General features: G+C 46.9%; 1 protein-coding gene across 1 annotated transcript in view; it reads left to right on the forward strand.

The window, feature by feature from the left end:
- Positions 1-8,187, forward strand: part of LOC135542912 (actin remodeling regulator NHS-like) — a 32,587-nt gene extending 24,400 nt beyond the window's left edge. The window contains 8 exon segments of the mRNA XM_064970054.1: positions 536-742; positions 979-1,086; positions 1,213-3,424; positions 3,427-3,876; positions 4,620-4,749; positions 6,913-6,983; positions 6,986-7,056; positions 7,058-8,187. Coding sequence (XP_064826126.1) covers positions 536-742; positions 979-1,086; positions 1,213-3,424; positions 3,427-3,876; positions 4,620-4,749; positions 6,913-6,983; positions 6,986-7,056; positions 7,058-7,567 — 3,759 coding nt within the window. The 3' untranslated portion in view covers positions 7,568-8,187.
- Positions 8,188-13,848: the final 5,661 nt, after the last annotated feature.

A 13,848-nucleotide genomic window follows, 5' to 3' on the forward strand; every position in this document is an offset into this window, starting at 1 on the left:
CAGCTGTCTCACTACAGAAACAGGAGATAGACTAGTGACTGTCCAGGGGGTGTCATCAAGCTGCCTCCAGAAACAGGAGATAGACTAGTGTCCTGTCCAGGGGGTGTACTGTACATCCAGCTGTCTCACTACAGAAACAGGAGATAGACTCCAGGGGTGTCCTGTCAGAAACAGGAGATAGACTAGTGTCCTGTCCAGGGGGTGTACTGGTACATCAAGCTGCCTCAAGATAGAAACAGAAACAGGAGATACTAGTGTACATCCAGCTGTCTCACCCAGGAGATAGACTAGTGTCCTGTCCAGGGGGTGTACTGTACATCCAGCTGTCTCACTACAAGCTGCCTCAAGATATAGAAACAGGAGATAGACTAGTGTCCTGTCCAGGGGTGTACTGTACATCAAGCTGCCTCAGATACAGAAACTTTGCCCAATGGGCCATTCTGGCTTCTGACTTACTTATATGATGTGCAGAGCTTTCTGCTTTCTGCATGTGATGAAAAGTGCTCTTACAGATAACATGTATTATTCCTATAAGGAGGACCACCAGTCGTCCAGTGGTAACTGGAGTGGCAGCAGTTCCACATGCCCCTCCCAGACCTCTGAGACACTCCCCCCCGCCGCATCCCCCCCTCTGACCGGCTCCTCCCACTGTGACTCGGAGCTGTCGCTCAACGCCGCGCCGCACGCCATCGATGACCTCACCGGCTTTATCATCGACCCGTACCATTCAGATCAGCCACAGGTGAGTTTCCCTGACGATCCTACTTACCTTTCACTTCCTGTCTTCAATACTTTATTTATTGACTTGGACACGGTATTGTTGGTTGGGACTTTTGTACAGGAAGTTCATATTTTAGCTGTAAATAAAATTAAGCTACATTTTCTTAACTGAACTAGATAAAGCACATTGAGCTACTGGAAAATAGCTATATAAATCGTATTTATTATTATGATGAATTATTATCATTATTATTATAGGGCCAGGGTCATAGGTCCAGCTCCTTCACCTCCTCAGCCACTGACCAGCTGGATGATGCAGGGGTCAGTACTGCCAGCGAGGGAGAGTGGACCTACCCTCAAGACCAGGTACCACTGCTATTTAGCAATATAGATTATCCTCTCCTCACCTCTCCTCTTCTAATCTTTTCTTCTAATCTTTTCTCTTATCTTGTCTCCTCTTATCTTATATAATGTTATGTTATCCTGTTCTAGGCTGATCAGGACCAGCTGTGTAGTCAGGACTTCAGCCCCAGGCGTTCGTCCAGGGGGGACCAGACCAGGATAGACTTCACCAGCATCAGCACCTACGACGGCTTCTCAGACCAAGCTCCCCCTCCTGCTGCAGCAGACTCCCAGGGCTTCTACTCATCCTCCATGCACGTTGACTCCATGCAGGGCCAGAGTTACAGGAGCTACATGTACAACTATGCAGCAGTGGGCTCTGGCGCTGACTGTGGCCAGGGTAATACTGTGGGCGCTACGCCTGGTGAGGGAGAGGGCATGGCTGGGTATCCTCCTCAGTCCTCTGACTACAGGGGAGCCACCATGACGCTAGGGAGACCGTGTCGTCCGCTGAAGAAACCAAAGGTCAAACCACCCCCACCAAAACGGAGCTCATCGCTGAAGGAGACGTGTAGCGCTAGTGCTCCAGAGAACGTCCCCCCTGAGCAGGGCGATGAGCAGGGCGATGTGCAGGGCGATGAGCAGGGCGATGAGCAGGGCGATGAGCAGGGCGATGAGCGGGGCGACCAGGACCAACCAAAGATTCATAGTAGTGGGCAGACCCAGACCCTGAACCTGCCCATGTCTTCCAGAGACAGAGAGATGAGGCTGCAGCTGGACATGGCCAGCCCAGGGGAGGTGGAGAGTCCTGGGTTGGAGGCTGAGGCATTGGGTGGTGGTGGTGCCTGGGGGATGGGGAGCCCCAGGAGCCCCAGGACTGTGGAGATGACCGAGCCCACCTCGTTCGGGTCCACTGACACTCACTCCTTCAAGGACGAGGGCGCCGTTCAGTCTGACTATGCAGACCTCTGGTTCCTCAACGACTTGAAATCCCAAAATAACCTGGACCCCAACGGCTCCTTGTCCAACTCCAGCACTGCTACGGGTACTACTGTTATTGAATGCATCAAGTCGCCAGTGGGCAGCTCCTCCTCTCCCGGGGGAGAGACCCAGGCGTTGATGCATTCCTCCGGCTCTGGTTCCAGCTCCTCCAGGCCCACCTCCCCTCCTCTTCCCCCCGGGGATGGAGACTTCAAGCTGGGCTCTCCTGAGAAGCTGGCTGGCCTCGCCTCGCCCTCCAGCGGATACTCCAGCCAATCCGAGACGCCCACGTCTTCATTCCCATTAGCGTTCTTCCCCGGCCCGCTCTCTCCGACCAGCGGGAAACGGAAACCCAAAGTCCCCGAGAGGAAGTCTTCTCTATCCTCGCTGCAGCACCAGGCCCAGACCCAGTTCTCTAGCTCGGCCTCTGGATCCTCCTCTTCCTGTTCCTCTTCCTCTTCCTCGTCATCCAGGAAGGACTATGACTTCCCGGCTCCACCCACCCAGCTGGACTTAAGTTCTCTTCACAGCGCCCATGGCAGCCGGCCGTTACCCACTCTGGCCCACCGGACCCACATGCACACGCTGCACCAGAACAAGCAGAGGGCAGCAGCAGCAGAGGCCCGGGCCACCGCGTGTAACACTGCAGCCGCTAACGCTAATGCTAGTGCTAAAGCTAGTGCTAACGCTAAAGCTTGTGCTAACGCTCACGCTAGTTCTAATGCTAACGCTAGTGCTAGTGCTAACGCTAGTGCAGCCCCCTCTGTGTTTATCAATGGATCCACTCTGACTCCAGAGGCCCCACTTGCTGCCAACCCCATGGCCCTGGCCATCACCCCCACTGTGCTGCGCTCCGTCCAGCTACGTTCCATCGGCCACAGGGCCACCGATGGTTCTCAGCCCCAGGCCCGGGGCCAGGCTCAGGGTGCTCAGGGCCAGGAGCCTCCACCACCTCCACAAGCATGGGCCCACGAGGCTTCAGGGGCCCCTGCCACCAGACCCAAGATGCCCAGTGTAACCATCGTGACCCCCCACTCTGACACCAACACCAGGCCCCTGCCACCCAGGAGACCCATCGCCCATAAACCCCCACCACCACCGACCCAGGACCCCCACCACCCTTCTCAGGAGCACCACCACCACTCTGTACCCCAGCCCCAGCACCACCCCACCCCCATGCAGCACCCGGACGGCCCCCCGACCTATGAGAGCCTGGCCAGGCACCGGCAGGACCGCTACAGCCCCGGAACCTTCTGGGCAATGACGGCGTTCCGGACGCGCCCTGCGGAACCTTTGGAACTTGAGGAACCCACGCACCGAGCGCCACCGCCAACTCCAGAACCCGTGATTCCTACTACACACCCGGAGTGCCACGTGCTAGGGAGCGGATAGAGGACGAAGAAGACGAGGAGGAGGAAGAGCACGATAGAGAGATATCAAGGGTTATGAGTCACAGTCAAGGCCTCATTAGAGAATATCGAGAATATCATCAAAGAGATCATCCAAGGGAACCACCGACGTACGAGACGCTAGAGGAGTCCCACTCATATCAGTCCCAGTCACATTATCACAGCCAGTCACAGACACACTCCTGTCACAGTCAAATGGTCCAGAGGTGGGACTTGGGCCCAAGCAGCGGTCCTGACAAAGTGCCCGGTGTAACGATGGAAGCATCACACCCTTACTCAATCAGCCATGTGATAGATCTAAGAGGTCGGAGTGGAGAGGACCGCTATGAGATGACATCATCAGGGGTTCCTACCAGAAGTGCCTCTCAGGATAACAGCAGAGATGACTCCACCACACCGGACACAGAGGACTACTTCAGCAAAGGTCAGTCTGGACTGGTAGATTTTACTTGTACCCTACTTAAATATTATGCGTTATGCAGAAATCCCTCCGCCATTTCCTGGTTTCAAAAATTAGAACAGTTCGCCTAATTTCAGTTTATGTGTCACAACAAGCAAATATAGTGTAGTGAGTCATTGTACCATCTAAAGCGCTGTGAAATATCTTATCCATAACCAAAAATGTTGTATTTTCAGCTGTTTGAAGCTGGTGTACAAAACCACAAGTAAAAGACGCAAAAACGGGAAGCGTAGAAATAGAGCACATAGAACAGATCTATACGACTTCTTAGACTTGCTTTCAATGAGAATGACAGATCTATATAAACACATTTCTATGTGAATTTTGTCGGGTCACCCAAAAAGTGACATATTGCAGCTTTAGTACTTTACTTAAAACTTTATTTTACTTTGAGACTTTTTAGCAATGAATTGTTTTTGAATTGATGTATTAATTTAAGAGACTTCAAGTAACAGTATAATCCCCTTTCTCTTCCTTCTGTTCTGGTCCTCTCATCTCTAGAGGGTTTAATGACCTATAAGGAATGTGATCAGATCACTTCTGTTGTGGTCCTCTCATCTCTAGAGGGTTTAATGACCTATAAGGAATGTGATCAGATCACTTCTGTTCTGTTGTGGTCCTCTCATCTCTAGTCTTTAATGACCTATAAGGAATGTGATCAGATCTGGCATGGTATTCCCTATAACCTCCTGTTCCTTTTCCTCCAGAGTCTACTAGTCCCAGTGACAACTCCCTCTCTCCTCTGACTGACGAAACAACCAAACCTGATGATGATGTTGTCTTCATGTCGCCCAGCAAATCACGTACTACTGAAGACCTGTTCGCCATGATCCACAGGTCACTTTCAATTCACTTCAAATAACTGTATTATTTTTGACTCACTGGGTTATAGCTGTACTTGTCATAACCAATATTATTATTACATTTATCTGTCACTATCTTCATTTCAGTTCAAAAGATCTTCATTGTTTTCCAAGGTTGCAGCAAATTACAAACAGAGAACACACATTGAATGCATCAGACATCAGAACCACAGCAGAAACCCATCAGACATCAGAACCACAGCAGAAACCCATCAGACATTAGAAGCACAGCAGAAACCCATCAGACATTAGAACCACAGCAGAAACCCATCAGACATTAGAACCACAGCAGAAACCCATCAGACATTAGAACCACAGCAGAAACCCATCAGACATTAGAACCACAGCAGAAACCCATCAGACATTAGAACCACAGCAGAAACCCATCAGACATTAGAACCACAGCAGAAACCCATCAGACATTAGAACCACAGCAGAAACCCATCAGACATCAGAACCACAGCAGAAACCCATCAGACATCAGAACCACAGCAGAAACCCATCAGACATCAGAACCACAGCAGAAACCCATCAGACATCAGAACCACAGCAGAAACCCATCAGACATCAGAACCACAGCAGAAACCCATCAGACATCAGAACCACAGCAGAAACCCATCAGACATTAGAACCACAGCAGAAACCCATCAGACATCAGAACCACAGCAGAAACCCATCAGACATCAGAACCACAGCAGAAACACATCAGACATTAGAACCACAGCAGAAACCCATCAGACATTAGAACCACAGCAGAAACCCATCAGACATCAGAACCACAGCAGAAACCCATCAGACATTAGAACCACAGCAGAAACCCATCAGACATCAGAACCACAGCAGAAACCCATCAGACATCAGAACCACAGCAGAAACCCATCAGACATCAGAACCACAGCAGAAACCCATCAGACATTAGAACCACAGCAGAAACCCATCAGACATCAGAACCACAGCAGAAACCCATCAGACATCAGAACCACAGCAGAAACCCATCAGACATCAGAACCACAGCAGAAACACATCAGACATTAGAACCACAGCAGAAACCCATCAGACATTAGAACCACAGCAGAAACCCATCAGACATCAGAACCACAGCAGAAACCCATCAGACATTAGAACCACAGCAGAAACCCATCAGACATCAGAACCACAGCAGAAACCCATCAGACATTAGAACCACAGCAGAAACCCATCAGACATTAGAACCACAGCAGAAACCCATCAGACATCAGAACCACAGCAGAAACCCATCAGACATCAGAACCACAGCAGAAACCCATCAGACATCAGAACCACAGCAGAAACCCATCAGACATCAGAACCACAGCAGTAACCCATCAGACATCAGAACCACAGCAGAAACCCATCAGACATTAGAACCACAGCAGAAACCCATCAGACATCAGAACCACAGCAGAAACCCATCAGACATCAGAACCACAGCAGAAACCCATCAGACATCAGAACCACAGCAGTAACCCATCAGACATCAGAACCACAGCAGAAACCCATCAGACATCAGAACCACAGCAGAAACCCATCAGACATCAGAACCACAGCAGAAACCCATCAGACATCAGAACCACAGCAGAAACCCATCAGACATCAGAACCACAGCAGAAACCCATCAGACATCAGAACCACAGCAGAAACCCATCAGACATTCAGAACCACAGCAGAAACCCATCAGACATCAGAACCACAGCAGAAACCCATCAGACATCAGAACCACAGCAGAAACCCATCAGACATCAGAACCACAGCAGAAACCCATCAGACATTAGAACCACAGCAGAAACCCATCAGACATCAGAACCACAGCAGAAACCCATCAGACATCAGAACCACAGCAGAAACCCATCAGACATCAGAACCACAGCAGAAACCCATCAGACATTAGAACCACAGCAGAAACCCATCAGACATCAGAACCACAGCAGAAAACAGACATCAGAACCACAGCAGAAACCCATCAGACATCAGAACCACAGCAGAAACCCATCAGACATCAGAACCACAGCAGAAACCCATCAGACATTAGAACCACAGCAGAAACCCATCAGACATCAGAACCACAGCAGAATGGGCTATAAAATGTTTACCTGAACCGTGTAACACTCTCCTATTCTAGGTCCAAGAGAAAAGTCCTGGGCCGTAAGGACTCTGGAGAGCTGAGTGGGAAGAGCCGTCTGTGTCCTCCTCCGGCGCCGTCGTTCCACCTGCAGCTATCCTCCCAGCCATCCCTCCTCCGCCCCCTCTCATCATCCCCCGCCCCAGCCCTCTCCACCCTGACCGCGGCCGGGACCCAGCGCACCCCAGGACCCATCTACCGCAGCGCCAAGAAGTCCAGCACCTCCAACGAGGAGTTCAAGCTGCTTCTCCTGAAGAAGGGCAGCCGGACTGATTCCAGCTACCGCATGTCTGCTACAGAGATCCTCAAGAGCCCCATTGCCCCTAAGTCCCCTGGGCACCCCTTGGCTGCTGAGGGCCAGGTCAGGTACACCACCGAGGAGCCCCCCTCTCCCCTGCAGGAGCCATCATTGCAGGCGGCCGGGGAGCGACTCTTCCCCCCCAGCCTCTTCCCCAGGCCCAGTTCAGACAGCTTCAGCCCTAAAACACCCCCCACGTCGGCTTCGTCCAGACAGGGGCGTTCCCGGATCCCCCCTGCAGCCAATAGTAGTCGCTACAGCACCCGTAGCCGACTCTACACGGCACCCATGCAGGTCATATCAGAGGGGGAGACTGAGAACTCAGATGGGAGTCCCCATGATGATCGCTCCGCGTAATGATCGCTCTGCTCAGTGCAGAAACATGTACCCTAATCCTTATTTGGTGTGCTACTTTTGACCAGGGCCCATATAAGGAATAGGGTGCCATTTGGGACGTAGACATATTTATATGGATCTGGTTCAGTGCTGTTACTGTTCTTATCTACTGAGTACTGACGGATACACAACTCAACAAAGAGGGTATAACCAGAGAGAAGACGACTCTGGACTACCTGCCTGGGGGTTTGGTATCTTGGTGCAGAACTGAAGAACACAACTTTGTGTTTTGTTCAGAGTGTAAAGAAAGAAAAAAAATGTTCTTGTTTTGAACTTTGAACTCCCTTTTTAAATAACCCAAGATCCTGTATTGAGTGAAACGTGGACAAGAAGAGAAAAATGGAGCGGTAAGACAACCTGTGTGTGTGTTGGAGCAAATGGACATCCATCGTAATTTTTTATCTTCTTGGATGTTGGATGACTTGTATGTCGTGTCCTAACGTGACCCTAAAATAACTGCTTTCCGAAAGAATTGCATTTCTCTCTACACTTACCCAGAGGACAGGTCATTATTTCAACCATAAACAAAATATTCCCAGTCGACAAAAATGAATAAGCTATATGTTTTGTATTGCTACCGCCCCAACACAAAACAATGGATCAGGATCGCTATTGACAGCCATGTGTCAAAGTATTGTTTTACCAAGAGTGAGTTAACAGCACACATAGGTATACATGCCATCCTCACATAGATAAACTACATGTAAAGAAATAGGAATGACCTCTGCCCCTAGAAGAGCTCTCAGTGCAGGGATTCCTGGCAGGGACACATAAGGGAAATATTTGGTCTTGTTGAAGTGATGTGGTGCAGATGTCAAGGTGTCAGAAGAGATGATGGGACAATCGTGCTGTGGCCTTTCTGCGCTGGAGGGCCATGCCGGGGATTCACTGACTACTCTAGAGGAGATATTTAGGACTATAAAAACAAACAAAGAGAGAAAAGCTATCGAGGGTCTTTACCACTAATGTTTGGCTAGCTAGCTGGGAGGTTGAAATGGATCGGGTTTTCAAAGCCTCACTTCTCCTTTGCACTTCGTCATTATGAATTCTTCAAGAATATTCCTTGAGAAAAATAAAACTAATCTTATAATGGAAAATTCCTATTGTGTATATTTGTATTGAATATAAAGAACATAGCTATATGAAGAGACATACAAAACATTTTTTAACGACACAAACCCATAATTTGTAGCAGAGTGGATTCGTGACGTAGAAATAGAATAACTACATTCTAGAATGACTAGATTCTGTTTCTATGGGGGTAGGTGGGGGGGGTGCAATCTTTCCATAGTTCCGTAACATCAGTAGCCAGGGGCACGTCATAAAGCCCAACACATTAATCACACAAACTTATTAAGAGAAACAACAAATCATCTGTCCTCGTGAAAATATCGGTTGAATCTTTAAGATTTCACTCAAATATTACGCTTTCTCTAGTGTTTTTTCAGGTTTTAAACTAATTTAACCTAACAAATGGGTTATACATTTAAAGTAATGACTTTCTGGTGAACAGACCAATCTTGAAGAGTTGTGTTTCTACATTGAAAAACAAAACTGTAGATCAATGAAGTCACTCAATGTGTTCTATGAATACCTCTGCAACCATATTACTGTTCGTTTGTACAGATCTAACGTAGAGATACATAGATTAAAGGACAACTGTTACTCAGCGAAATTTGAATTGCAGAACTAACTGAACTGACACTGTGTACGAGGTTACAGGAGGAAACAAGCTGTGAACTAATTAGAATTTGACATGAATTCATATCTGTTGCTGCAGAGCACTGTGGTGTTCGTGGTTTTATTAGTATTTTCATCTATCGCATGCAATAAACTAAAAAACACCATATCCTTTTCAAGAGGGGAAATATCTGTTAGAGATACTACCACGAGAAAAGATATCGAATTTTCAGTTTCATTTTTGAATATGTAAAGTTGGGTGTAATTCAATATATGTAGAAAATGTTTGACAATTCTGTTTTGTATAGTTGTGTTCATGGACAGGGGGTATCTTGTACTGTAAAATGAACAAAAATGACTGGACAATCAAACAGAGAATTTGGAAAACGTAAGAAAGCTATAAGAGTACCTAGGTTCCAGGTAAGGGATGAGTACGTTCTGGAGTTAGTTATTACGTAGGTTCCAGGTAAGGGATGAGTACGTTCTGGAGTTAGTTATTACGTAGGTTCCAGGTAAGGGATGAGTACGTTCTGGAGTTAGTTATTACGTAGGTTCCAGGTAAGGGATGAGTACGTTCTGGAGTTAGTTATCACGTAGGTTCCAGGTAAGGGATGAGTACTTTCTGGAGTTAGTTATTACGTAGGTTCCAGGTAAGGGATGAGTACGTTCTGGAGTTAGTTATCACGTAGGTTCCAGGTAAGGGATGAGTATGTTCTGGAGTTAGTTATTACGTGAGGTTCCAGGTAAGGGATGAGTACGTTCTGGAGTTAGTTATTACGTAGGTTCCAGGTAAGGGATGAGTACGTTCTGGAGTTAGTTATTATGTAGGTTCCAGGTAAGGGATGAGTACGTTCTGGATTTAGTTATCACGTAGGTTCCAGGTAAGGGATGAGTATGTTCTGGAGTTAGTTATTACGTAGGTTCCAGGTAAGGGATGAGTACGTTCTGGAGTTAGCTATTAGTAAAAAGATCCAGGGTGAAATCCTTGTGAGAGTCAGATGAATTGAGCTTGAGATGGGACGGGAGGTAGGATGGGTATGTGCATGCGTGTGCACTTGTGTGTGTATGTGTGCGTGCACATCTGCGTGTATGTATGTATTACGTGGACAGTGAGCAGAGCAGGTAGAGGTAGGGTCGTCGTTAGGTAGGGCAACGCACTACAATTCCTCCCTGTACTCTTAGAAAAAGGTGCTATCTAGAACCTGAAAGGGTTTTTCGGCTGTCCCAATAGGGAGAACCTTTGAAGAACCCTTTTTGGTTCCAAGTATAACCCTGGGTTTTAGTTCTAGGTAGAACTTAAAGGGGTTCTACCTGGAACTAAAAAGGGTTCCATGTAGAACCCTTCTACAGAGGGTTCTACATGGAACTTAAAGGGTTCTACCTGGAACTAAAAAGGGTTCTCCTATGGGAAGAGCTGAAGAACCCTTTCGGAACCTTTTTCTCTAAGAGTGTGTGGTATAATTGTGTTAACATTCTATTTCATCTTATCGTTTTACAAACTGTTGGACTATAAAACTGCAGCCATTCATTTGCCTGGTGTTGAAATGCCATACTATATATATCTAGGAGTTTGGTGAACCTTTCTGTGGTCAAAATGACACAAAATGGCTAGTTAGACACTGGGGAACATTGGGGAACATTGGGGAACCAAGAGACAGGTACCTCTCTATGCATTGTGTCTCTCTTTTAAATGTAGATTATGGTGCGACAACTTGCCAGGATCTACAAGATGACATTCATTAATGACAATAATTATACAGCATTGTATAGAAACTATTTTTAATCACAGGATATTTTATCCAGAGAGTTATTTTACTATCATATTGAATAACCTAGAAGAGGAATGATGGTGAAACGTAAAGACATTTCATATCAGAGTCTATAATAACATCATGATTGAACTGAACTGGCTGATGCTCAACGTGACGGTGCATTCTTAGAATGCATCCCAAATGGCACCCTATTCCCTACCTAGTGCACTACCCCATAGGGCTCTGGTCAAAAGTAGTGCACTACATAGGGAATAAAAGGGAGCCATTTCTGACTCAGTCTTAGAATATGAACGTTAAACTATATAGTGTCAAAATCCACCTTGAGTAGATATTTGGGATCCTCTGAAGTCATTTTTAATTGTTCATATGGATTAGTAACAGTAGTTTGACATAATCTGTATGCAGCCCAAAAAATATATAGATTATATTTTGATGATTTGTGTTCCCATTGCAAGTGTCTTTCAACTTTCGGTAAAGTAGCAATGTAGCCATTTCCCCCTCAGGCCAGGCCCCACAGACTAAAGACATTGGTTTGTCTGAGTCCAAACCCCACAAACTAAAGACATTGGTTTGTCTGAGTCCAGGCCCCACAGACTAAAGACATTGGTTCATCTGAGTCCAGGCCCCACAGACTAAAGACATTGGTTCATCTGAGTCCAGGCCCCACAGACTAAAGACATTGGTTCATCTGAGTCCAGGCCCCACAGACTAAAGACATTGGTTCATCTGAGTCCAGGCCCCACAGACTAAAGACATTGGTTCATCTGAGTCCAGCCAGACAAACTAAAGACATTGGTTCATCTGAGTCCAGGCCCCACAAACTAAAGACATTGGTTTGTCTGAGTCCAGGCCCCACAGACTAAAGACATTGGTTTGTCTGAGTCCAGGCCCCACAAACTAAAGACATTGGTTCATCTGAGTCCAGGCCCCACAGACTAAAGTCATTGGTTCATCTGAGTCCAGGCCCCACAGACTAAAGACATTGGTTTGTCTGAGTCCAGGCCCCACAGACTAAAGACATTGGTTCTGAGTCCAGGCCCCACAGACTAAAGACATTGGTCTGCCTGAGTCCAGGCCCCACAGACTAAAGACATTGGTTCGTCTGAGTCCAGGCCCCACAAACAGAAGTGTAATACCCCCAACACAGAAGTGTAATACCCCAACACAGAAGTGTAATGCCCCAACACAGAAGTGTAATGCCCCAACACAGAAGTGTAATACCCACACCCCAACACAGAAGTGTAATACCCCAACACAGAAGTGTAATACCCCAACACAGAAGTGTAATACCCCAACACAGAAGTGTAATACCCCAACACAGAAGTGAGAGCCAGAGGTAATAGTCTTTCTTGTTTGCATTGACCTTGACACCTTTTAACCTTGGATTTAAAAAAAATACTATTTTCCTCTGAGACATGATTCCCTTAAGTTGAAAAACAAACAAAACAATATTCTCCTATTGCACTGGTATAGTGGAGCTTGTGAAGTGTTTTCCTTTTTGCTGTAACCTGAAGTTATATTGATGATGATATGTGATGATTTGTGTAAAAGACTGTATTTCCCCTATAGATTAAAATATATTATACATGGTTCATTAATTTAGGATGCATGATCAGGAGAGCACAGACCATGCTTCTGCCAAAGGGTTTCAGAGAGTCAGAGGTGTACTGGAAAGAACCAACACAAAAAAAAATGATTTTGAAACTTTAAACATTAAAACATGAAAAACCTACTTTAAAAAGATGAAAACAAAAGCAACTATTTAAAAGGATGAGTGGTACAGTGTAACTGGCTCGGGCGGTACAAGATGCACCTGGCTCGGGCGGTACAAGATGCACCTGGCTCAAAGCTGGAACATGACAGATTGTATCACCTTTTTGTATTTTTGTACAAAACTAAATGTAAATAGTAAACCTTTTTAAAAATGTTGCAAAGATCTTTTTTTCTTTTTTTGTAAAATATTTTCAAAGTTTACATGATTAATTAATGAATTAATTCCAAGCCTTTGTATATTTTGGAGCTGTGCAACACTATTTCAGTCTTGTATTTATTTTTGGGTAAACGTGAGACCTCCATTGACTGCATTATATCGTATTGATTTGACAGCTCATCAGACTGCTCAGTGACTGGGCATAGAAAAGGACAATAAATGTGACTGCGTTTGAAAAGAAACATGTGGTGTCCTTGTACGTCCTTCACGTCACACAGGTCGTGTGCGTGCGTGTGCGTGTGTGCGCGTGCGTGTGTGTGCGTGCGCGCGTGCGTGCGTGCGTGTGTGTGTGTAACGCTAGCAGAGATCACACGCACACACTGAAAATGTATCCCCTCACTGTCAGTCTGTTGTAAGTCACTCTGGATAAAAGTATCCGCAGAGGAACTTTGTTTCATTGCTTCTCAGGTTCAGTGGAGAGAATGTCTAGAAGCCCCACCACCAGTAGATGGCGATGTGTCGCTGCTGTGGAGTTTAGCCAACAGACAGGATGGCCTGCACTGTATTGCTGGGTCCCATCTACTGTGAGGCGATCTGCTTTGAGGCCCTGTCCCTTGCCTCTCTGCTGAGCAGACCTGGCAGAGTGAAGGGAATGCATTGGGACAGGAAGTGATGGTGGTTGATGTCTCACTGCCTGTCTGTCTCCTCACCCCTAGCCTGACTGGTCTGTCTCCTCACCCCTAGCCTGACCTGTCTGTCTCCTCACCCCTTAGCCTGACCTGTCTGTCTCCTCACCCCTAGCCTGACCTGTCTGTCACCCCTAGCCTCATCCTCACCCCTAGCCTGACCTGTCTGTATCC

This window comes from Oncorhynchus masou, chromosome 7 (genome assembly GCF_036934945.1).
Source record: "Oncorhynchus masou masou isolate Uvic2021 chromosome 7, UVic_Omas_1.1, whole genome shotgun sequence".
In the NCBI taxonomy this organism is placed as follows: Eukaryota; Metazoa; Chordata; class Actinopteri; order Salmoniformes; family Salmonidae; genus Oncorhynchus; species Oncorhynchus masou.